The sequence below is a fragment of the Aedes aegypti genome, chromosome 1 (assembly GCF_002204515.2).
Source record: "Aedes aegypti strain LVP_AGWG chromosome 1, AaegL5.0 Primary Assembly, whole genome shotgun sequence".
Lineage (NCBI taxonomy): Eukaryota > Metazoa > Arthropoda > Insecta > Diptera > Culicidae > Aedes > Aedes aegypti.
In genome coordinates this window covers 147461546-147488719 of record NC_035107.1, presented here as the reverse complement: position 1 = coordinate 147488719, position 27174 = coordinate 147461546, and the positions used below count along the sequence as shown (strand labels likewise).

Below are 27174 nucleotides of genomic sequence, written 5' to 3'. Positions count from 1 at the left end.
CAATACTTATATAACTAAAAATGACATCGCTAGTCGAAATAGCTATGTTCTTATTTTCAATTCTATCTTGTTTTATGAATTGTAGGGTACTCTTTTCAATTAAATGGAATATATTTGGCAAGTTTTGCTTAGTGATGTTGAGGTCTAACGCTAGAGTTAGGCTCTTTTTATAATTTTTTTCAAGAATATTAATTGCCATTGTTGGTTCGTTTCTATTTGAATGAAGCGAAAATTGTAATTTCCTAAGTTTATATATTTGTTCACTATTAATAGCTTCATACACATGGAGTTGATCAAGTTCCGGTAATCTGCTTTGCCTATCTTTATTGTTATCATTATTGGCGAGGCTGGGTTTGCGTAGCATTGACCTAGTCTGCACTTGTAAAATACTCATAGACTTTAATTCAGTGATTCTCTAAGTGGGCGAATTCGCCCCCCTGGGGGCGATTTTCAGGCTCAAGGGGGCGAAAATTTGTAAAACAGAATTTGGGGGGCGAAAAATTCAGAAAGGGGGCGAAAAAGCTAATACGGGAACATTTGAAAATAATTACTCATAAGCTTTGGAGGACACACATCTGATGGTAAATCAATTCCAAACTTAACTATTTTCAGGACTGTTTTACCTTAGACCGTTATATCTCTTATCATGGTCATTATGAAATTATGATAGACAACACTTGATGATTGTCAAACACAAAACATTGGCATTCAGGTTTTTTTTTAAATATCATGTGAGTTTTAAGAATGGTTTAAATATTATGTGAGTTTCAAAAACGAAATTTCCACAAGATTTTGCAGACGCAAGTTTTTTACAAAAAAAAAAAAAAATCTAATATACCCATTTTGATGTTCCGGTTGAACTCTTTCTCATCAGTTTTTATGGTACAAATCATTATAGAAACAAATTTTGAAAAAAGAAAAATTGACAAAAATCGGGTTGCAACGATGCCAAAGACAAAACCACTATTTAAAAATAGATTTGAAGAAATTTTGCGTCTGATTTACGTAAAAAAAAATCGAGTTTTCTTGGTGGTAGAATAAATACACTTTTAATAAATTGTATTGAACAATAAATTGAAAAATATTCTGGATTTTCATATATTTTTCAGGGTTTTAGGATTGGATAAAAATGCGTTCCCAGAAACGTCAAACATATATTGTTCACAATTTCTGTAAATTATTGCAGTAATTAAATAAATGGCAGAAAAACCAGTATGAAATCACAATTCACTGGTGTTCGCTCGGAAAATATTGCATTGGGTTCAGTTCTGGAGAACTTCTCCCCCAACTAAGCCATGAGGCGTTTATGCATACATTACACTTGATAAATTGAAATTGGACCGAACTTTTATCGACTGATTCAGTGACCTGTAATGCACGCAAGATATTGGTCATATTGATATTATAAATTACAATCCAATAAATCATTCAAAGTAACTGTGGGTTATCGATATTTAATAAAATATTTTTAAATACACATAAAAGTTATTGTATTATGATTCTATGGATATGCGAGTTGTGCATATTTTTGACGTAAAGCGCTTAATTAGAATATTCGGATTGCATATCAGGGGGCGATTCCAGATAAATATTGGCCTCAAGGGGGCGAAAGTTGAAAAAGTTTGGGAAGCACTGCTTTAATTCATTCGAAGTAATATTAATTCTAGATAAAGCATCGGCCACGACGTTGCTTTTACCTGGGACAAACTCAATTTCAAAGTCAAAGTCTTCGAGATCTATTCTCATCCGAGTTAACTTTGAAGAAGGTTTCTTCATCCCGAAAAGGTAAATCAACGGACGATGATCGGTACGAACAATAAATTTCCTACCTAGTAAATATGGAGTATAATGCATGATAGCCCAATGGATGGCGGCTAATTCCTTCTCGATGATGTGTTTATTTGCTTCACCTTTTGTAAACGCGCGACTAGCGAAGCAAACAGGCAGATCATCGTTTCTAATTTTTTGCGATAAAACAGCGCCGCACGCAAAGTCGGATGCATCAGTTGTCAATATGAAGGTTTTATTAAAATCAGGATATTGTAGTATCCTAGGTGAAATTAGCATATTCTTCAATTTTTCAAAAGATTGTTGACATTCTTCTGTCCAATCGAAAATAGCTTCTTTACGTAATAATTTGTTCAAGCAGTGGCAAATTGCTGCAAAACTCGGGATAAATCGTCTATAATAATTACACATAGCCACAAAACTTCTGACTTGGTCAGCGTTCTGTGGTGTAGGATAATTTTTTATAGCATCATATTTGGAACTGTCTGGTAAAATACCTTTGTCTGTAATGTTGTGACCTAGAAATGTCACTTCGGATTTGAAAAAATTACACTTCGAAGGATTGAGTTTGAGGTTTCTTTGCCTTAAACATTCAAAAACTTTTCTTAAATTTTTCAAGTGGTGTTCAACGGAACAGCCTACGACGATAACGTCGTCAATATATAAAAATGCACACTCGGGACTCAAGCCACTGAGTGCAATAGACATCATTCGTTGGAAGCTGTTTGGACTTATGTTAAGCCCAAACGGTAATCTTTTATACTGAAAATGACCACGTTCCTGCAGGGAGAACGCAGTGAATTCCCTAGAGTTTTTCTCGATCTCAATCTGGTGGAAACCTGACATGAGATCTAGAGTCGAAAAATACTTGGCCCTACCAAGTTGGTCGAGTATGTCATCGATCCTTGGAAGAGGAAATTTATCAGCCAGCAGCTTTTTATTCAACTGCCGGAAGTCAACGACCAATCTCCATTTCTTTTCAGACGTAGTCGACTTCTTGGGTACAAGTAATAGCGGAGAGTTGTAATTTGATATGGAAGGTTCAATGATGTCGTTAGCAATTAAATCGTCAACTTGACGACAGATTTCTTCTCTATGACACTGTGCATTACGATAATTTTTTATGTACACCGGTGTTTTATCCGTTAAATTAATTTTTTGTCGGTAAAAAATATTATACGATAAAAGGTCATCTTTCAGGCTAAAGATGTCGTTATATTCATTGCATAATTGTCTTATGGAACTTACAGCAAACGTTGGTATATTTTCTAAATTTAATTCAGCGCTCAGTTTCTCGAGTCTGTCCGCGTTAGGATTTTTATTAACATTAGCTATGAAGAAATCGTTAAGCAATGAAAACTTAAATTGAGGCTTATTAATTTGTATAGGATAATCATTAGTATTTATAATTTTTACAAATGGTGCTTTACTATTTACAATTGCGTTAGCGCAGAAAACTCCTGGTGCTATCTCAGCTGAGTTTACTACGAAGTCTTCGTTCGTACCTAGATTACTAATGATTCTAAAAACTTCTGATCGTGCTGGGATCCACGTGTATCCATTGAGATCATTATGAATAGGTATTTCAATTCTAATATTATTTACATACGCAGATAAAATCCACGTGTCATAATTAATTTCACATCTATATGCCGTTAAAAAATCTCTTCCCAGAATACCATCCGTTGGTATCGGGAAGTCATCATCAGTCAAGTGAAAGGTAGTATTGAAAGCTATATTTTGGATTAAGACTGAGCAGTTGACCGTTCCAATACTCTTTAGTTCTCCTGGTGTTATCCCACGTAATATACAACTTTTTCTTGGGTTCACCGAGGTCGATTGCTTTAGAAATTTTTGTTTTAGCAATGAAACATCTGCTCCAGAGTCTACTAAAAACGAACAGGGTTTATCGAAAGTGCTTATCGAAAGGTTGACAAAGTTTGAAGCTGCTACATTAATTGAGAAAATTGATCCACCGTTCCTAAAAAATTTTCGTTTTGTGGTGGCGTAGCTGTCGTAGGTTGATGTACCTGAGGGGTCATATTCCAGTGCGGTTGGTTAGGGTTTTGCATGTACGGAGTGAAGTTATTATGCATGCTCGGTGTTGACGCGGCTGTTTGTGAGTCAGCGAAATAAATTCTGTTTACGCGCTGTCCCTGGTGTGGGTGACCACGGCTGTTTGGTCGCCCTCCACGATAATTACCGTTAGGGAAGAATTGCCTTTGGAAACGCGGTGGGGTATTGTTAAAGTTAAACCGCTGATTGTAAGACGGTGTTCCACGGGGGTAAAAATTGCTATTTCCCGCATCGCGTGGGGCGTATCTTCCATTACCTCTATGTTGATTTCTATTTTGATATCTTGTTTGGTTCGCGTTTACGCTGAAGATACGGTTAAGTTCATTGTTCTCGGAGTTATCGGGTAATTCATTAAATTTCTGAATGGCTTGCTCAATACTTGAGAATGAGCCAGCTTGGAGTACAATTTTCGCATTTTCAGTTGGAACAGTTTTTACCAGCGCCTCGATACCTGATTTTGTGGCTATTTTCTTTGCGGTCGCCTGTGGGATGCCCTCTTTGACATATGTTCTAGTCAACTGATTGCAAAGTGATTCAATTTGTTCGCAAAATTGTTGTTTTGGAGAACCCTTTTTAACACCTTTCAGTTTAGCGAGCACTTGGTCTGAAGTTACCTTGCTTTCACAGTGCTGGCTAATTAAGTCAACAATTTCTTCAATTGATTTCCCAGTAATATCGTTCGGCAATGCATCTCGCGCTTTTCCAGATATTCTCGTAGATATGAATAACTTTAACGTTGGGAGGTCGGCAGCTTGAGTTGTTTTTAAAAAATTTACACTGTCTTTGAAAGCAGACAGCTTCTCACAATCACCGTCGAATGGCAATAAGATTGACGAGGCAAGTCTCGCGTCGAAAGGCATGATTTCGGAAATTGGGTTTATAATTGGTTTCGGTTGAATTACTATTTTGCTATGTGTTACTTGTTTAATATAGTCAATGGAAGTTCTTGCTTTTTTTATATAAATGAAAAATTGCTTATCAGGGATTTTATCTTGGTTTTCTATTAATTCGGTTTCTATCTCATTAAACAACCAAAAAGCTTTTTCTAAATTTGTCTGTAATGTATCTACTGTTTTACTTTTATTAATAGATTTCCTAAGATTCTGTTCTATTCGTGTTAACTGATCAAGATTTTTGACTAATTTATCGAAAGTCATCACTTAGTTAACTAACTTTTTGTACTTATCTGTTTTTGAGACCTCTCGCGGTATGCGATTCGTATCCCACATATTGCTGCTCTCGATTGCTGCTGTTGCCCGTTGGTTGGTTGGTTCATCTGTTCCCGAAATTGCGTTTCGTCTCGTTTATTGCGCCCTGGTTCTCGTTCAATCACTGCTGCAATTACTTTTCGTCTCGTTCACACCTTGGTTCATGTTCGATTATTGACGAAATTATGCTTCGTCTCATTTTACTGTGTGTCGCACCTTGGTTCAAGCTCGTTTGTTGTCGAAATTAAATGTTTATCGCACCTTGGTTCCACGCTGATTTGAATTCACGGTCACACAAAATGTTTTACTGTTGTTTTTTTTTGTTTTTGTTTTACACTTTATCGCTTCGCACATTGTTCAGTTGGATTTCGCGACGTATTGTGTTTTGCATGCCCTTCTTCTGGTATTTGTTGTACACTCGGAGTACGAGGTACACAATCATCAATATCACTATGGTTACGATAGCGCCGACGGCTATCCTCATTTCTATAGTAGCGAGATCAATCTGGTTCACGATATGATTATCCGCGTTAAACCATCCCATCGTGACAACTTTGCAATTTCACCAAGTCTTTTTGTTTTTGAACACTTAGAAATCTTCCTTCACTTTAATACTTTTAGGCTTGATTCACTGTGTCTTGGTTCTGTTCACACTGTCACGGTCGCCATTTGGCATCTTCGGACTTCGGATAGTTGTAGTCATGTGTCTTGACACTCTGAACTCAGAATCTTGAATGAAGTTTATTGAAATGAAAGTAAAAGGAGAAAGTTCTATGGGTATTAGAGTGGTTCAAAAAATCGTTTTTGCTCCACACCGCTCATTCGATCCTAGATCAAATTCTGAGTGTCCTTCCAAAATTTGAGCTCATTCGGATGAAAACTGAGACTGCACAAGCCTTTCAAGTTTATATGGGAATTACTATGGGAAAAGCTAGCAGTTCATTCAATCGGTCATAGTGTTTGCCCATGTGCTCTTGGGGATTAGACCTACGTTGATACTGTGAGATACAATAGTCAGCTACATCTTTGCCGAAGACCGTTTTTAAATCGGACGCCCCAGTAATTAGTTATTGATTTTTGAATGAGTTGTAAAACTTTGTCTATAATTATTGGGCTGTTCTGTGGGCATCACTGCATATGTGCAGTAAAACATAGTAGCCATGATTTGTGCGTGCTATCTTTCGCGCCAGGTGCAGCAATGTTGCCTGTCCGGAAGTTAAATGAGCACTGCTGAAGAATTTGTGACTGGATATAAATCAATAACTAATTACTGAGGCGCCCGATTTGAAAACGGTCTTCAGCAAAGTTGTAGCTGATGAATGTATCTCACAGTATCAATGTAGCTTTAATCCCCAAGAGCACATGGGTAAAAACTATGACCGATTGAATGAATTGCTTGCTTTTCCCATAGTAATTCCCATATAAACTTCAAAGGACTTGTGCAGTCTCAGTTTTCATCCAAATGAGTTCAAATTTTGGGAGGACACTCAGGATTCGATTTAGAATCGAATGAGCGGTGTGGAGCAAAAACGATTTTTTGAACCACTCTAATGGGTATGCTGCACGAGCGAAGTGAGTGCGTTTGTAAAACATTGCATGGCCATGTACCGCACATGTGGCAACAGTTACGAAGGTTTCAAAACAAGGGATTGAGGAGAGTTTAACTGCTGACTGGGAGGTCGCAGTTGTTTTGCATATTTTGGTACTGACTGTGAGGTCGTCGTAAATTTAGGAAAGCAATTAAAATAGGATATCTTTAATGAAAATGTTTACCATATGTGGGTCATGGGTACAGTACTGAATTATGAGAAAGGTAGTAATGCTACTACAAGACATTTTGAAAACACTTTTCGTAGATATTCTTATAAAACTCGTGGATTTTTTTTTATTGTTCGTTTATTTGATAGGCTCACCCGCCATTAAAGCATTACGGAGCCGATTTGTGTGCGTTCATTACATAATGTCTTATATAATAAACTGTCCTATCCTCCTAAGTTAATTTTGGAATTCTGAACTACTTCTCAATTTACTTGAGTAATTTTCAACAAATGAATTGTTCTTTTTGCCGTCGTTCACGGTTTTGCCATCATTCTGGCAACCCTGAGAAATGCACATTTTTTTCGTTTCGTTCTTACGTCGAGTTGGCAAGCGCCGTTTATGTGTGTCTGTTTCCACTGACGAACTATCGGTATCATCCTCGTTATTGTTGTCCGTGACTGCTTCCTCGTGATGAGCGGTGAGATTCAGCGTCGGTAGTCGCATGTGATGGTACAATAGGTACTGTTGGTGTGGCTTTTGTTGTTGTTGTCTTAGTCGTTGTCCGATCACGGACAGTAGATGACAAGGGCAATCCTTTCGGTTGAAGGATCCCTGCTTCGGCGGCCAATCCCTCTTCGGAATGCCAGGGATGATCGGCCAATTCCTTCTCCTGAAGGAATGCCTGGGGTGTCGATAGCTCAGACTGTGAATATGTTTACTCAACAACAGTCCTGAAAAGGACTACCAGGTTGGGCTGCCTTCGGCAAGGGAAACGCTTTCGATATTGGTTTTCGAACTACGACGGTTTATTACGCTTGCCATAAAACGGCTAAATACTGAATGACAAATTTCGAGCATGGTGCACTATTTATAATGAACGTTTTCTTCTTCTTACTACTGTCTGAATGGTGACTGGAAAAGGCGACATCCAATCAGCGCAAGACAGTTGGTGTGATCGGGTGGTGTGATGATGGAGAGATCAAGCTAGTCGATCGGGTTGCGTGAAGTAGTGTGTGTGTGTGTGAGGTTCAGGTAGGAAAGGGTGCTTGTTAGTGGTGGTAGCCGAAATACTCGCGGCGACTCGAGGTTAGTTATATGTTTGCTTTACATAAATGGGAATAGGCCTTTTCATGTGACAGGTTCGTCTATGCATTTGTTTACATCGGTGGAAGACCGGTGCTAACATGGGACTGACACCTTCATAGAAGAACTGTCAAAGAGCTTCCCAATCAGCTGATTTGAAACGTCTTGTGAATAGGCCTATAGAGGGGAATGGATTACATAGACAGGATCAACAACAGGGTGAAAACGAGGATTGCACAAACCAGGGTTGAAACGTTGCACACCGTTTGCGTTGTGCGTGAACAGTATTTTCGCCAAGAACGGGACAATCGTTCACGTTGAACAATGTAGATCGAATGTTTTCTCCGGCTTCAGGTTGATTGGCTTCAGTTGGCGCTTCCGATGGCTCGGAACATTTTTGTTTTGGGTGGGCTGTTTTGTGGCAATAGCGGCAACTTTTCACCTGGTTTTGGTAAGAGACTGACGTCATCTGACCTTCAATCTCAATGTACGAAGGGATTGGCTTGAAAAGATGCATCCTCAAAACAGGTATTCCATTAGGAATACCAGGAAGTAATGTTTCCATCGCTCTCGTCTGACAAAGAGTACCACACCGTATCGTTCCTCCATATGTTTCTTCACAGTCATGTGTGAAATGTCCGTTGAAAGATCGTGGATCCGTACAGTAACGGCAGCATCATCGTGGAAAATAACGTGCTTCATATTAGCTGTGTTCAATGACTTTGATCGAACTTGCTCGGGGTTGGTTGTACTAGCTCGTATTTTTTGTCAACAAATAACTTTCAAAGCTACTTCGAGCAACTCCAAGCTGCTTTCTCAATGAACGCTCTTTTTACTCTTTTTACTAATTTACCGGAATTCCACGTGAAAAAAAAATTCGCGCACTTAACAATCCGTATCGCTTCGGAATTTTGCTTTTTTTTATGTTTATGTTTTTAAACGTCAAAAACACGAGCTACTGCGAGCTGGTTGAACTAGCTCGGACTCTAGCTTCCAACCTGTTTCGAGCGACTCGGAGTTGGTTGGACTCGGCTCAATGAACACAAACCCGAGCGACTCGAAGTAGGTTGGAGTGGCTCAATGAACACCAAAAGCTGACTCGCAAGTGGTTGCAACCAAGTTCGAGCAGCTCGTTGAACACAGCTATTATTTCCATTTCCAACCAATTGGGAGCAGCGAAAGAGAAACTCGAACACGTCCGTTGTTTACAGCTAGCGATTGTCAACTGAATTCGTGGAATTGAAACAGAGTTAAAAAAAATATATTAAATATTAATATTATGTTTTTTGGAAATCTTTCTGAAGGACTTTTGTTGATCTTTGCGAAAGGATTTGAAATATTTTTTGGAAAAACTATTTGAAGGATTTCATATAGAAGTTTCTAGTTGAACTTCCAGCGAATGTCTTGGTATAGGAGGAAGGCCTCTATGCCCGGACACTTTTTGTTTTTTTGTAATATTTCAAAATTTACATTAGTGTTACCGTTTTTTTTTTTGTATGGTGTAAAAAATTCACATCATTCTAAGTAAAAACTCTTATGAGAACAAAAATAAACCTTTACAATTCATTTTTATAGTGGATTATATTATGTACCAAAAATGGTGTGCACTGAAATGTGTCCTCTATGGCCGGACACTATGTCCTCTATGCTCGGACACTATGATTTTTACAATCAAGGTTTACACCAAATCCACAGAAAGGCTAAGGGGTGCTTCGTATGTCAGCACATGCCTTGTGGGTTCAATCTTTGCATGATGACAACGTATGAAGCATATTTGCGAGATCATAGGTCAGTTCCATAAACTCCTTCTTGATCAGCGCCATAGATCGATTCGCCATAAATGTCATCGTCTAATGTTGCATTAGCGGTTGCTTGTATTCAGATGAAAATGTTTTCGGGAATTCAACGCGTTTATAGTTCTTCACAATTTCTTTGACAGCTCGAAGGTTGAAGTGTGCTCTTAGGTACAGTCAACTCTTCCTTACTCGATCTCCGTATCTCAATATCTAGTTAGAGAATTTAAAATTTGGTGCCTGGTGGTATTTTGTGCCTGTTCGATTTTGACTCGGTTTGAATTTGGCAACACGGAAATCTCTGTACACAAACATTAATCATGGTCAGTCACAAATCCTGTCAATCTCAATGATTCTGTGGGCCATACCATATTCGAAATAGGTAAATTTGATTCGTGGTCATTATTATGGTAAAACAAGTTTTAATAAAAACAACCATTGAATTTTGGAACGGTTCAATTTAGCCAACATGAAAAATTTTGCATGTTGCCAAAATCGAACAGGCACTGTATACCTTTTCAGTTTTCGCGAGGTTTTTACACTTATGTTGTACAAAATACAACAGCACGACTACTTAAGCTCCAATTATAGATTTTTTTGGGTGTGTCAGCTAAGAATAAACCAGCTTCTTCTTCTTTCTGGCGTTACGTCCCAACTGGGACAAAGCCTACTTCTCAGATTAGTGTTCTTATGAGCACTTCCACAGTTATTTATTGAGAGCTTTCTTTGCCGATTGACCATTTTTGCATGTATATATCGTGTGGCAGGTACGAAGATACTCTATGCCCTGGGAATCGAGAAAATTTCCTTTACGGAAAGATCCTCGACCATACACTCTTATTCAGCTAGTAATGTTACTTGTGCATCTTGTCTCGCTTACCGTACTGTAAAAATGTCCATACTATTGTAGAAAAAATAGCTGAATATATGTGTCTTTCCCTAAAATTTATTTTAAAATTTCGGCCTTCTGTGATTCGGCCTCTTGGGATTCGGCCTTCTGAGATAATCCCGGTGAAAATAATCACTTAGTAACATTAAAAACTAGTTTTTGATCAAGCACGTTTACGCATTTTTTTATAACGTAGTATGCTAATGAAACAGATTATTTTAGGCGCGGATTGGAGTTCCTAGACGCGGATCGAATTATTGAAGTCGCGATTTTCGAGGACACGGTTTTGAGATTTTTGTAACAGTCCTGCAAATGTATACAAACTGAGTTTTATTTTCATTTAACAGTTTATATGATAAATTACAATCATATAAAGGCGCATTTGATATTCTTAGAGACGTTCCGATACTATCGATATTTTGCTTTCGATATTCCATATTTTGGTATCGATATTTCTTATTCAATATATCGATGATATCGATATTTCCTTCCGATATATCGTGAACCAATATTTGGATAACAATTGTAGGGTTTTCTCGAAATACAATGAAATTTAAAATAATTGAAACCAATTGTTGCATAAATGAACTTCATAACCCCATTCCCTCTAGCGGTCTTTTGTCCCCACAAATTACTCTAAATCGAGCTATTTGACCAGAACTCTTCTTCGTTTTGGCCTTAGCCAATTGACCATTTTTGCATGTGTATATCGTGTGGCAGTTACAAAGATACTCACTCTATGGCATAGAGTCTGGGAAGTGGAGAAAATGTTCAACCCGGGAAAATGCTCAACCGGCGGGATTCGAACCCATAACCCACAGCTTGGTCTTGCTGACGATCAAGATATCGATAATATCGAGGGTTCTAAGAATTGTTTACGAATAGTTCTTCTTCTTTCTGGCGTTACGTCCCAACTGGGACAAAGCCTGCTTCTCAGCTTAGTGTTCTTATGAGCACTTCCACAGTTATTAACTGAGAGCTTTCTATGCCAATTGACCATTTTTGCATGTGTATATCGTGTGGCAGGTACGAAGATACTCTATGCCCTGGGAAGTCGAGAAAATTTCCAACCCGAAAAGATCCTCGACCGGTGGGATTCGAACCCACGACCCTCAGCTTGGTCTTGCTGAAAAACTGCGCGTTTACCGCTACGGCTATCTGGGCCCTTTACGAATAGTATGAAACTAAATATTAGGTAACTGAGCGATATATAATTTTTGCACCCTTCAAAAATATCATATTATATTGCGATATATTGATATTTTGAATCAACAGAAATTAACAGATAGTGCTTAGGGATCTGATATTCACGGTATTTCTGGAAGATTTGCCGCACGGCCAAGATCTGGTCCGTTATCGAGTGACCGCCGTCCTACTGGCCAACCTGAGCGTTCAAATCTCCTATGATGACTCTTGACGTCGTAGCTTGGGCAGTGGTGGTACGCGCGTTCGAGCTGCTTCCGGAGTGGTTATGCACTTATATTATGCTGAAGTTAAAGAATCGGTCTTTAGTTTTCAACTTGCACATTCTTTCATTGATCGGCCATCACCCGATCACGCGCCTTCGTATATCGCCCATCCCTATAAAAGCTGCCAGCTCACGTGCCGCAGCTCGGTAGATGCAGGGGGCCATCAAATGACGATTTCCCCATAGCTTACAACACAAACACGTTGAAGATAGTTTCTCCTTTTATTTAGTGGCTCACACAATGGTTTACTCATTTACTTGCGTATTTCTAGGAATCGTGATTTTTTTTTATCAATAGCACACAAAAATCAATTTCGTCATTATAAACATAAGAGAAGAGAAACCGATTTTGTAATCCACTGGTAACTCTTAGGCTTTGGTACATTTCAAATTTTCACTGCGCCAATTGGGAAGGGCCCCTCATGATTCCTGGCCATTACTTGAACATCTCTTGGAAAATCCTAATAAACTTTGAATTTAATTCAAATCCTATGCGACTCGTAGAAGCACACCTCCGCAGTATTATGTTTTGTGTTTTGTTAAAAATAATAACAAGAGTAAGTATGCAAACGTTGAAAATATTTGAAGAAATGAAAATTTGAGATGGTCACAGTTGTTTCCCCTAATGGTGTCAATCGTAATTTGTAAGCAAATCAAAGAAACTCCGAACAGCTGCTGCCGTATGCGATTTAGCAGATCGCTTTCAGTACACATCACTTGCACGGTTGTGTGGCCAATTCCATGTAATTGCTCTAACACGGACTTGTATTACGTCCTGGCGTCTTCGTACCGATTCTAACCAATACTTTCCTAAATCAGCTCTAGTTTACTTTTTAGTTACTATCCTTTCTGTTGTTATTTTACTTTTTGCACTAGACTTTGCTAGAGATCCAAACGATGAAGCAATTGATACACATACATCAATTAACAATGATTACTTACCTTGAAATTTCCACCCAAACCCCTTGATTACCGTTGAAGTTTAATCTGAAATCAACTACTACTATATACCAACACAGGTACCGGTTCGTGGAGCTCTATTATCGTCGTTCAGAAACCTACCACAAGGGTCGTTTGATTCCAGCACGTATCGAAATGGTGGTTATCTTTCTGCCCGATGTACGTTCCTGTCAACCAACGCGTCCGGAGTGGGATGAGCTGCATCTTAGTTACAAGTCGCACTTGGAGCGTATTATTAATAGTCAGAATTCCGATAGTCCAGATCCGGCAGAGTCTTCGTCAGCGGCAACTCAACAAACTTCACCAGAAGGCGAAAAAGTCGCTTCCTCTGATACTAAGGCTTCGGCGGATACTGCTGCTACCCCAACTACTAATGCTGATGCCGTTGCTGCTGATGTTACTGGTACTTCTGCTGATAACAGCGCTGCTGCAGCCGCCAAAACTTCAACCAACGAGAAAGCTGATTCAACCGCCGTCAAGGAGGAAGCAGAGGCAGCAGAAGACAATGAAAAGGCACATTCATTATTTTCCTTAAGTCCATACACTAGGTTTCTTAGTTTTTAAGCGGACTAGTAGAGTGATTATCTCAAACCAGTTTAACCCAAAGTCAGAGTGACTTCTCACAAGAAGAAAAAAATCAAACAATGCTTGTGTGAATGTGAGCACGGATGCGATGTGGGTGAAAGCGTGAATGTGTGACATCTTCTCTGGAAACAAGTTGTGAACGTAACTGTCGCAACCGCCCGCTGCTGTGCAGGAATCAGGCAGTACTTAATGTTGTATTTTACTTCCTAACATGCGTTTACAGGAAGATGCCGCCGATGCCAGCGTAGAGCAAACCGACGCCCCAACTAGTGATGCTCTGTTGGATTTGAAGAAAATGAAGGTCGCCGAGCTGAAGGCCGAACTCGTGGCTCGTAATCTACCAACGGACGGTGAGTCTTAGATTTTATCAGTAATTTATAACGACAAATTTGGGTGGATTTCGATTGATCAACAACAAGAACCCTGATTCTACAAATTTCAACGTTCCAGCACTTTGTGGTTAACTTCCTAGAAATTCCTTTGCTAAATATAACTCATCTAATATTACTCTTTGTAGACAACATGCGGTTTGATCCCGCTCTCTAATTTGTTTTCCTATCAAACGATATGGTACTTCAATCGAATTCTACAGTGAAGTATAAATAGTTCCCATCAATCGCTGGAGCGACGTAGACATTTCTTTCTTTGTCTTGATCACCCCTTCCTGTGCTCTGAATGCCATTCACGTATTCATCCAAGTGATGTTTGCACCTTTCGATAACCTTATGTTCATCCATCAATTGGCTTTCATACTTACCTACCACACTTAACGCTCAAAACATCGAAGGCATCCTCAGCCGCGTCGTGTCATGAGAACCAATATCAGTAAGTTAGTTATCCGTTCCTTTCTGTACTATTTGTTTGTTTGTTTTGATGGCACAAGGCCCTTTGAAATCGATGAATAGTTTTTGTTTTTTTTTTTTACAAGGGGGGAATCTGCAAAGGTCGTCGAAGGTGAGTGTGAGAAAGCCGCATCAACGACGACCCACTAAAACCAGCCCATGCACTGTACTTGAGCAATTCTTGTTGAATTGCCCAAGTGGCCAAGTACCCTTGGCCTCGGACCCTTATCTCCTCGGAACCACCGTACGGTATTTCTTCGGAAAGGGGCCAGTGCATATAGCACAACACATGTAGCAGAAGTAGCCTAGGCAAACTGCTTCTCCTACCCGACTTGAACAATGTTACAAAGGACCAGTCTTGGCAGTGCCAATCGTCTGCAGCCAAGTCTTGTTCGGCGCACCATAAGCGCTGCAATTCTAACATAATGTGAGTGACAGCCGTAGTTACTGCATTCCAACACTCGGTATCCGCACACATTCTCTCTATTACAATGTCGGGGGATGTAGCGAACATGCGATTCCTCACAACAATGAAACGGGGGCAATCGAACACGACTTGCTCCACTGTTTCCTCCACAGCATCACAATTGCGGCACGCAGGACATTCTGAGTGCCGAACCTATAGTGGTTTCCGCGCTTGTGTACATACACGGTACATGTCACCAACACTACTTAAAAATTACTGGTGGAGAATATAAACAAAGATCAGCTGTTCCCAGCAAAATCAAATGGCAGTATTTTCAATCAGCAAATTTGCGCATGTGTTCGTGATACTGCTCGACGAGAGGTCAATGCAGGTTAGCAATTAATTTCTGGCCGAAACTTCCCCATTGTTTTTTTTTTCATACCAATCTGACACATTTGGTATTAGCCGATGGGTCCATCTACCTTTAGTGGAGTTATCCCATTCCTGCTGCCAACCTCTGAGCGTTGCCTCTTTACACGCGTTGCGGACTCCTCTGGTACTTCTTTGGTTGAAGCATTTAACATCTTCCGTGATGGTTCTTTGGTTGAAGCATTTAAGGTGAAGATTAATCGAAACCAAACTTCAAATTTTCAAGAGCACGGATCTGGAGAACCAAACATCCGTTTAAGCTGAAAACTTAATCGATTGATCACTAGCTGGTGGTGATCAATCGATTAGGTTTTCAGCTCAAACGAAACGTTCTTCAGATCCGTGCTCTTGAAAATTTGAAGTTTGGCTTCGATTTATCTTCACCTTAACATCTTCCGTGATGATGAGCCCGATGGGCGGTATTCCGGCTATGATGCACACGGCCTTTTTAGATACCGTTCAGTATGCACTACTCTTAAGTACATGATCCTGTACGTGCTTTCCAACCGCTTTAGGTTTCTGCTCGTTCTAAGCGCTTTTGACCAGATTAGTCCTCTCTCATACCTTAGATAGCGCCACGCTTGCCAGGAGCTTGCGTTTGCTGGCAATTACAGCAGAGCTGTTAGACATCATCCTCGAAAGCGCCGCTATAGCCGTAGATGCTTTTTGACAGGCATATTCAACGTAGTTAGCGAAGTTGAGCTTGTCATCGATCATTACCCCAAGGTGCCTAAGGGATCGCTTGAACTCTATGGTGCAATCACCTACCGAGATAAGCGCTTGTTGCTCGGACTTGCGGTTGTTAACCACCACCACTGGCATGCCAGTCCCAGAGTTGCTCGCTGTCACTATCAGCGCTTAAAATTTGCTGATTTGTATGTCTGAACCAGACGATTATAAAAATCAAATGTACATCGGATTTTTTCTCGATAGAGATTAGTATTTGATCCATATTTTCATAATCGGAAAGTTTTAAAATATTCTATCGGTGAAATTTTGATTTTTTACACTTTTCAGATATTTTTCATACTAAAACCCATGAAAACCTCGTTTTTCGGCGCATTTCAGCCCATATAAAAAGGTATGAAAAAAAAATCACCGATAGAATATTTTAAAACCTTCCGATTTTGTAGTAAAATCCTGTAAAAAAATCATTGGTTTTCAGAAGATATCTGGGAAAAATCTCATCACAATTTTAACCGGTTTCTTGTTAGAGCTTTTGTGAATTTCTGGTTGAAGATATTGAGCAGATTCATAGGAAATCTTATGGGATATAATCGGTAATGGATTTCGCATAGTTGGGATTCTTCAAATTCTAGAGACCTTAAATGAAAACAAATGAGGTCGTGTATATTCTTTAGCTTGACTCCCACCAAATATAAGCAGTACACTTAAATTGATATTTAAGTAAATTTGAAGAAAAAAGTACAGAAAAAGTTTTTGAAAAACGTCTCCTTACTTTTCACTTGCCCCACAGGTGGGGCAAGTGAAAAGTTTATCGTTTTGAACAATAAATTCAAAAACTAACAGTTACATTCAATATTTCTATTACCTTTAACATTTGGTTAGGCGTCCCAATGAACAATAACATAAGTAACATGAAAACAAAGAAAATTTTATTATTGTTACTTGAATTTTCTTCTGTTCAGTTATGTTTGTTGAAATGATTCGACAACATTTCCAATGTTAGTTCTTACATCATGGGACAGCAATTGCATTTCTGCTCTGTAGAATTTCCACCGCTCGTTATTTGTTTTTAAGAAAATCGGATAACCTTTTTTTTATAGAAGTTCCATGATTTGGCCATGATAATAGCATTTAACGCTTTGAGTATAGTGTTTCTTGAATTATCAGCACGTTCTGATGTTCTAGGATAATTGTGAACCTTGTATAATTATGGCTACCTAAAGAGAAAACACAAATTCAATCTCTAATGAGAAACTTTTCACTTGCCCCACGTGATTAGAAAATTTACAGTGTTTCAATTTAGTTATTTTTAGGTCTATGTAGAATTAATTCTTAAACTTTTTTTTATTTTGGTTCAAAACTATCAGAAAGGACAACTTCGAAATGGTACAGACAATTATTTTCCTCAACTTTCCCTCTGAAAATATTAAAATAAGATTGCACGCCGCCAACTTGTTACGGAGTGATAGTTGGCAGGTTAACTATATTTCGCTCTATTATGCAATAAAGGCTGAAAAATCTCAGAAATTTCTTACCTATCGTAACGTTCTCAATGGCCTCAAAGGTTTACGCATGAGTTTAAAACGTTTATTCACATATTCAGTAAAATATACCAATTATTTTCACTTACCCAACTTACCCACTTGCCCCACGCTACCTTATTTACAATATTTGCAGTACAATAGTTACAATATTTATGAAAATGCAGTTAACATTCTCTTATGATTAATATTTCAGGAACTTGTTAAGATTTTCCATTATTCGACAATCTATACACTGGATAATCTACATATTGACCATTGCAATGGTGTCTGATATTATGGAACTGCATAAAGTTTTTTAAAAATGAAAACAAAAATATTATGCATTTGAAGATACTCCTCGAAATCCGTATTTTGAAAACACATATTTTAAAGGTCTAAACAAATATCACAACTTTCTATACAAACGTCTGGTACATATGAAGTTACAAAGACCTCGATGTCATGGTTTAAAATTTTTAGGCATCCGGGAAAAATCCGGAAATTTGAAAACTGATTTTGAATGGACACCCTGATCGCATTCCATAACAGCGGGCTCAGGATTGAACCTTGAGGTACTCCCGCGGTAATTCGAACGTTTTTCGGCCCCTCCTCTGTGTCATACAGTAGAATCCATAAAAAATAGCTTTCTACAAGCTAACATAACTGCACCGATATCTTGAGGCGGTGAAGTGCGTGGGCTATCGCTACCCAGCTTGCGCTGTTGAACGCATTCTTCACATCCAGAGTGACAACTGCGCAGTAACGGATGTCGCTCGTTTTGTGCTCGATTGCCACCTCAGCTGTCTGAACGACCGTCTGGATAGCGCCGACGAGTCATCTGGTGGTTTCCCCGCCTCTGGTTGTAGCACCAATTTACGTTGCTTCCATACATCCGGGAAGATTCCTTGATCTGTGCAGCGTTGCATCGTGGTTCTGAACATGTCCGGATTCGCGTTCACTGCCCGGTGCCTTGTTTGACGCGATTTCTTCACGGACGGGAGAATGAGATTTTTGCCGATCGCTGTTTATCGGTGGGAAGTCATCTTGATCAAACAACTCGTCGGATGATTTTGATACTGTCGCTATTTGTAATGATTTTGCAGCAGGTGCGACACTTGAATTTGGACACTTTGTGCCAGGGTGATACGTTTCGGTTGGCTTGATTTAGGCTGGTGGATGTAGGTACGAGACCATAGTGATCTCGTTTTCAATTGTTATGAACGATGAGATTTGCCTTGATAGATTCATTCTAAGGACTCGCACTCCGTTAGAAATGCCTGGAAAGTAGTGTTTCCACTTCTCATTTCTAATAAAAATAACCTCTCCATAGTTAAGCATGTGGTCGGCGACGGTTGCGTGACTCATCGACGGTTGGATGACGTGAACCCGGACCGTCACTGCGTCACAATCCGCATAGACCGGAATCCTATACTTCGTGTAATCACAAAGCATTGGTCACTTCCAATCGAGCTCCAATTGATAGCGTGCGACGATCTCCTTTGATTTCATCTCTATAAGCACACCGTTGCGAGAGTGATGCAACTGTATGCTCTTGATGTCCGTATATTGGAGCTTTTTTCATGCTCCAATAACTGCTGCACTTTTGTCATATCTGGGCAAACTGTGAGAACACTAAAATCGATCACTTAAGTGTTTTTCCACGCATCGGTCATTTTCCACGAACTGCGAAAGAAAGCAAGAGGCAATAAGTACGTCCGACGCGATCGATGTCTGGCTGTTAACTGGTCACTCTACTTCTCGGTAAATTCAAATGTTCAGTGTCCAACTATGTTCTGTTTGCAGCCACCACAGTATTGCAGTATTGTACAGCGCTCCGTTGACTGTTGCATAGGGCCTCCGCACATCATTCCGATACATACGTTCAAGCCGCATTCGTTCACATCATTTCGTTTCCTTCATTAGCCAATGCCGATCTTGGATTTGGTTTCACAAGCTGTTGACATCTCCAAAAACGTTGATTCTTTCCAAATACTCTACTTACTCCATTCATTGAGAATTGTTGCATATTGATAGGTATTTTTCTGTTACCTACTTCTGCAACTCGTCTGAATAATCACCTCTATATCTATCCCACATCTATGAAATCTGATAAATTATTTATTTATTTATTTGGTTTTATATCAATCAGTTTGATAAAACCTCGCCAACAACATTTCGCCAATTTACTCGGTTCATGGCCGCTTCTCTCCATCCTCGACTGCGACCCAGGCTCTCTAGGTCCTGGTGCACCTGGTCAATCCACCTAGCTCGCTGCGCCCCACGCGTTCTTGTTCCGACCGGATTCGTAGCGAACACCATCTTCACAGGGTTGTTGTCCGGCATTCTTGCAACATGCCCTGCCCAGCGTATCCTTCCAGCTTTAGCTACCTTCACGATAATGGGTTCGCCGTAGAATTGAGCGAGCTCGTGGTTCATCCTATGCCGCCTATAATAAATGCCTTCTGATAAATGCCGCCTATCAATCAGCACATGGATTGTCAGAAGGCAGGCATCGCCACTTGAGCGTTTTATTTTTTTCTCAAATCTAGAAACTTTTGATTGTACCCCGTTTGGCATAAAGTCGTTTGGCATAAGGTCGTTTGGCATAAAGTCGTTTGGCATAATGATTGACTTAAAATAAATATGGGCATTTTTAAGCTTTTACCGAGATCAACACCACCAAGCTCATAGCAAAAAGTTTTGGTAGGTTATAAACAAGCGTGGTGTCCGTTCAGAGATTTTCCAAGCTAAGAATTACAAAAATGGTTATGACATTAGAGAGCATTTCTAAATAAAACTCTTGACGGGTCTCTACATCTCAGAACATAGAGTATCTTTGAGCTTGTTGCGATATACATATTTGAAAACAGTAAATTGGCAAAAAAAAAGTTCGCATTTATTCATCAAGGGAACGCTATAAAAAGCTATAAAAAAGCTTATATACGAGAGCAGATTATTTTTCGTTTGAAATGTTTAAGGCTCTAATGCAAAAAAATCTTTTCACAGCATAGCTCAAATGATCAACACATCTTTAAAAGAAAATATTTGTGGCAAAACTTTTCAACGGTTCAATATAAATTTTAATTTTGGAAGTGTACATCAAAAATATCGTCTATTATCGAGAGAAGGGAAAATTTGTGATTGAAATAATATTTTTTCCAGCATATCTCGGAAGGGGATCACGCGTTTGCCCCAAAAAAGTATATGTTGAATATTGGCAGGTTCTAAAGTAATTATCATTCTTACAACACATCTGGCAAGAATTGATAGAACAGCAAAATATAAAAAAGGTTAACATTTGGCTTTACTAAATAATAAAATTTAAAACAGTATAAATACAAAGAACAGCCTATTTTAAAAGAAGACAAAATTTATAATTAAATTAATAGAAGAATGGACGCAAAAAATTATTGCGGCATAATAAAACGAAAAGACGTAAAAAAGTGCGTTCAGAATCATCTAAGTGATTGTGCTAGTTTTTCCCGAATAACTGGTTTCCCCGAATAGTGTTGACGAGAAAGAACAATAAACAGTCAGAAAAAGGAAATATTCTGTTGTTCTCGGCTATACACATGTTGGCAAAAATGCGGAGAACGGTAAAACTCGAATGAATCGCCAATCAAATGAAGAAGGATACATATTAGATGGTAAGTTCGTTCACCTTCCTAAAATGTATAAAGTTACGACAATTATGAGTGCTAACAACTTTTCGGGGAAGTGGGCTAGTCAGGAAAACTGGATATTCGGGCTACTAGCATTCTGGGAACTGGTGTTCGGGGAAACAGCATTCGGGGAAAAGTAGCACAACCCATCGAAGTAACTGCAGTAATCGATTTCTCTTTTCGCTGATAATTTGAGCAGATCAATGTTATCGATTGCCGCCCTTTTGTCAGTTGGAAACAAAAAAAAATACTTAAAAAATATAGCTCCAAAGAACAGCCTATGCCTTAAAAGAAGGAGAAATTTATCGAAATTTAAATCAACAGTTTTCATACCTATAATTATGGTTACAATATATTTAGAAAAAAACAATTAAAAGAAGGGTAAATTTGTGCTAAATACAGTGACCCCACGCAGTTGAATCACCCACAATTTATGAATCAGCTGATTTCAAAAGACAAAATTATTATCAAACTTGTCACCAAACATCACAAAATTATTTTTACACATAGTTTCTTATCAGTAAAAATAATTCTGTGATGTTTTATGACAAGTTTGATAATAATTTTGTCTTTTGAAGTCAGCTGATTCATAAATTGTGAGTGATTCAACTGCGTGGGGTGACTGTATATAAAAATCTTCAGTGCAAAAATTTGTTCCAAAAGCGGAACTCAAAGTATTAATATTTGAAAGACGGATAATTTCTGGATAAAAATTAAAATACTATTGGCAATAACTTTCCTAATATGCTTAAAATTATTCAAGAGCGAATGATTGTTGAATAAAGTGTCATTTTGTATCAATTGACTCCAAAACAAGCCTAATGTCATCAGAAAGATTCAATAAAAACGTAAACACGAAAAATTGAGAAATTCTTGGTTTCAGACTCATTATGCCAAACGACTATTATGCCAAACGACATACCACCGGTCAAACCACCTAGCTCTCTGCGCCCCACGCCTTCTTGCTACAACCGGATTCGAAGCGAGCACCATCTTTACAGGGCTGTTTTCCAGCATTCTTGCAACATGTCCTGCCCAGTGTATCCTTCCAGCTTTAGCCACGTTCTGAATACGGGGTTCGCCGTAGAGTTGGGTGAGCTCGTGGTTCATCCTTCGACGCCTTCGTTTTATGATCGTTTTGTACACCGTGCATTTGGTGCGGGAGTGAATATTTCTCGACCGCAGTTTCACTTGGAATTCTTAGTAGGCCCGACTTCCACAGATGATTTGCCTTCGTATTTCCCGACTAGCGTTCTTCTCAGCCGTCAACAAGAATCCGAGATAAACGAACTCGTCCACCAACTCGAAGGTATCTCCGTTTATCGTGACACTACTTTCTAGACGGGCTCTGTCGCGCTCAGTTCCGCTTACAAGTGTCTACTTTATTTTTGACGAAATCACCGGACTGGTGGTTGATTCGCGTTTCAGACGGGTGAACAATTCTGCCACCGTTTCCATGTTCTCTCCCAGTAATAATCATGTCGTCCGCAAAGCAAACAAATTGTCCAGATCTCGTGAAAATCGTGCCTTGACTGTTAAATCCGGCTCTCTGTATGACACCTTCTAATGCTATATTGAACAGCAGACATGAAAGTCCATCAGCCTTTCGTAGCCCTCGGCGAGACTCGAACGAACTCGATACCGTCCATCGTTGCTTAACCCCTTTACCGGCAGGTTCAGTTTTAACCACAAAGAAATATTCAAACAGCGATAACTTTTTTGTTTTTCGATATTTTTGCACCATTTTTTCACAAGCCCTCAAACAACTCTTTAAAGAATCTGTGTTGATATTGATCATTGGGCATTTTTTTCCGGAGATATTCAGATATTTCTTGGGGGACCGACATTTTCCTATAATTTACGTAAATATCTCAGTCTACAGAATTTTTCTCATGATCGCTTGTTCGCTGTTCGAAACAACACTGCAATGAGAGTCTGTTGTCTGTGAAAAAATGAAGCAAATTAGTGCAGCAATGAGCATTCTTGTTTCTGGTAATAATCAGGCCGTATGAAGATCATGAAAACTTCGAAAAACATCATTTTGAATTTTCAAATTTTTTGAAGAAAACTCAACCGATTTGTATGATTTTTTCAGAGGAGCTCTTTATTACCTAACATTTTATAGCCCACATTTTAGTTTTTGGATAAATGGACTAAAACAAAATGGCGTCCGAAGAAATTTTATATGGGGAATGTAGGTCACCCAAGGAACATCTGAATATCTTCAAAACCATATGACCAATGATCAATACTGATACAGATTCTAAAAATAGAAGAGTTTTTTGAAGGCTTGTGAAAAAATTGTGCAAAAAAGTCGAAAAACAAAAAAGTTATCGTTGATTGAATGTTTTTGTGGTAAAAAATGATGCTGCCAGTAGAGGGGTTAATCAATCTTGTGAGCTTCCAGAGAAGCTGTCCTCGTCCACGATCTTCCACGGTCAATAGTGTCTTATGCCGCCGTGAAATCGGTCAACAGTTGGTACGTAGCGACCTGGTACTAACGACATTTCTGGTGGATTAGCCGCACGGAAAAGATCTGGTCCGTTGTCGAGCTGCTGTTGATGACACCTGCTTGATAACTTCCCACGAACTCGTTTGCTATAGGTGGTAGATGACGGAAGATAATGTGGGACAGCATTTTGTAAGCGGCATTTAGGATTGTGATTGCACGATAATTTTCCCATTCCAGTTTGTCGCCATTTTTGTAGATAGGGCATATAACGCCTTGTTTCCACTCCTCCGGTAGCTGTTCCGTTTCCCAGATTCTGACTATCAGCCAACCTCTCCACAGACAAGCGGCCAACCTCTCTGGGCCCATCTTGATGAGTTCGGCTCCTATACCATCCTTGCCAGTGGCCTTGTTGTGCTTGAGTTGTTGTATGGTATCCTTAACCCTCTAATACCCAACCCCGCCTTTAGACGGGGTACACTTTGGAATTTTGTGTATTTTTTCGTAGCTCGGAAATCAAAATGATTTTATTTTCGGCTTATACCTTAACTCATAACAAGCATATAAGACAAGTTTTTTATGACTTTTGAAACTTTTTTGTATTTTTAGAAATGGTTTGAAAAATTGCATTCTTATATAACCTACAAATACATGGGCTTCATTTAACGTGTAATATAAAAAATCGTACCTTTTATATTTTTCTACGATTAACCTATCACAAAAGAAGAGCCTGGTGGTATTAAAATCATTTCAAACCTGTTTTTCCGTTAGTTACACGGAAAACAAAATACGCTCCGAAAAAAAATTAAAAATTAAATATTTTTAAAAATACCGTAACAATTTAAATTTTTATTATTGCCAAAAATCCACAACTAGAAAAGGCTTCAAGAAAAAATGAAAAAAGCTAGGGATGTTCAAAAATAAAAATTATAAAAATCAAAAACCAAAATTTAAAAATTTGCAAATAAAAATAAATAAATGCCCAAAACTTGTTTAGAACGATTTTAGATAACGAAAAATAATACTTAAATCGAAAATAAAAATTTGGATACTAGAGGGTTACTTTCTACCATCGTGGGAGCAGGTAGGTTTCCACTGTCCGCTGTGCTGACGTTACCATCACCTTCGCTGTCCTGACCTTGTGTGCCTGTGTTATTTGAACCATTCGGGTGTTCAACCTAGTGCTGCTTCCACCTTTCGATTACCTCGCGTCCGTCCGTCAGGATGCTCCGTGGCACGCAGTCTTTGCGGGATTCGTCGAGCTTCTGATAGAACTCTCGCGTTTCTTAAGAACGTTACAGCAACTCCTTCATATTCCAAGCTGCGCTTTTTGTCCAAGAATTGAGATATGTCTTACTCCCAGAATTCCTCAGCCGTGGAATGTTTCCCAAACCTTGTGACCATTTACCGGTGCAATTTCGCGATCTACTCGACTAGTCCCCGTCTCGAAATTAGTCGATTAAGTACCGAAATCGGCCCCTCAATTTTGGGTGCAGAATTACTTCCGGTTTGCATACTACGATACGCTCGGTCTAGTCCCTGGCGATGCAGCTAGCCTACTCTGAACGCAGACGAAGGTTTCCTTTATACCATGACCCCACAGTTATGGATCAAATAGTGTGGAGTCCAACCTATGAAATTCAATAAAACGACATGGAAAACGTAAAATTGTAATTTAAAAGCACGAATTGAATCGTTTCAAATTGGAACATCGATTAGTAAACTGTTTTGAATGTAATATTTACATAGGAGTGCATAAAAGTTAAAAATTGTATCGGTTTCTGAAAACCATATTATGGATCAATTTTCATATTATGGATCAAATTGTGACATATTACGGATCAGTGCGCAAAATTAAGAGATTTTCAAATCAATGTATCTGTATTGCATAATTTAGCAAAAGTTAACTATGTGTCACATATTACTGCAAAAAAATAGCAGTGTTAGAGCTGGAAATAAGGTAAAATGCCCTTTTTTGTAATACTGCATTGTAGTAACTGCGACATGAACTGTTTTCGCTCCACATCAATTTTTCCACCCATTTTTGTTTGCTAAAAAATGAAATTTACAAACCTTGATGTTTTATTAGTTTTATCCTTAGTGCTATTGTCTGAAAATGACGAATCCAATGCTTAAAATGGCAGAAATCTACATTCTTTGGAAGTGATCCATAACCGTGGTAAACAATCATTTCAAGGTCCATATTATGGATCACTAGTTAGAAGTGCTAATATTCGGTGTTTAGAATCAACAATCAAGAAAAATGTTTTCCAAAAATGAATTCATACTAAATCGAAGCGAGCGAACATGTTTTATGCTATAACATTTGAGATTTTACCACCTGTGGGAGCTTATGAACGCTGACGGCACTTCTTACAGAAAACGACTATATAATGATAGCTGTGTGGTACCAACTAAACATTTGTCTAATACACCTTTAATTAGCGGTTGAATGTTGTGTTTAACCCTCAAAAGCCCGGGACGGGACTTGATTGCTTCAAATGGCTCGTTCTCGGAAACTAGACCACCAAATTTCAATCTGTTTGAAGTAACATCAAGGGGAAGAGTGTGGCTAAAAGATGATATGCCCAGGATCCCCTTTTGACCCTCCCCCTTTTTCTGGGGGGCGGATGTAGGTGTGGCATAAGTCACTATTTTAACTAACCTCGATTATTTTTACATAACGAATATAAAATATCATGATTTTCGAGGGACAGCGTATTCTAAACAAGTAATACTTGCTATATACTATAATACGGACATGGTTTGGCCATCCAGAGGCCACGGGGCAGATTTCGGAACCCTTGGAATCATTGCAAGGGATGAAAGAATCTCCTCCTGCATGGCCACATTTCAAATAATTCTGAAACCATCCTTGCGACACATCAAACTTCATGATTTTACAAAACAAGTTCATTAAAAGGCATTTGAGGGATTCCACGGAGGCATGCAAGTCGATTCTGATCGACAATTTCAAAAATATCTGAAACTTTGCACAGTTTTTCAGTTCCATCTAAATCGTCATTTTCCGATATCAAATCTTCAAGTTGAGTCACGACTAACTTTTCAAAAGGGTGTATGTGAAAATGGTTCAAAAATATTCAAAAAGCTGCACAGCAAAAACGGTTCGTTCGATTGTTAGACAACTAAAGAAACAAAGTTAGACAACTAAATAAAGATTCCAAAAAAAATACACACAGTAAAAAATTTTTTTTTTTGCATTAAAAAACATCATTTTTGTCACAAAAACTCAAATATCTCAAAACCATTATATTAGCTATCGGAATATCAACGTAATTTTTTGAGGGAAAACGGTCCATTATATTAGCTATCTACCATAAAAATTTGGTGATGGTAAACCAATAAACAAAAAAGTTATGACATTTCAAATATTTCACAAATTTGACACTTAGTGAAAAATTTATTTTTTTTTCATTGTTAATTTTTTTTAGGACCGCAGTTTGTTGCTGAATTTTTTGTTAAGGGTACCACATGAGGTTAACAAGTTGTTTTCATGATATTTTATTTAATTATTCATAACTATTATAGCATCTATTAGAAAGTTAGA

At 38.7% G+C, this 27174-nt stretch overlaps 2 protein-coding genes across 2 annotated transcripts in view; one reads left to right on the top strand and one right to left on the bottom strand.

The window, feature by feature from the left end:
• Nucleotides 1-27174, top strand: part of LOC5575286 (cell division cycle and apoptosis regulator protein 1) — an 84850-nt gene that overhangs the window by 17421 nt on the left and 40255 nt on the right. The window contains exons 5-6 of the mRNA XM_021850518.1: nt 13083-13536; nt 13832-13958. Coding sequence (XP_021706210.1) covers nt 13083-13536; nt 13832-13958 — 581 coding nt within the window. The remainder of the gene's footprint in view (nt 1-13082; nt 13537-13831; nt 13959-27174) is intronic.
• Nucleotides 3408-5455, bottom strand: LOC110678048. The gene is made up of 2 exons (XM_021850533.1): nt 5289-5455; nt 3408-5199 (listed from the first exon to the last, which is right to left on the bottom strand). Exon 2 carries the CDS (start codon nt 5019-5021, stop codon nt 3738-3740), a length of 1284 nt encoding a protein of 427 aa, XP_021706225.1. The 5' UTR covers nt 5022-5199; nt 5289-5455; the 3' UTR covers nt 3408-3737.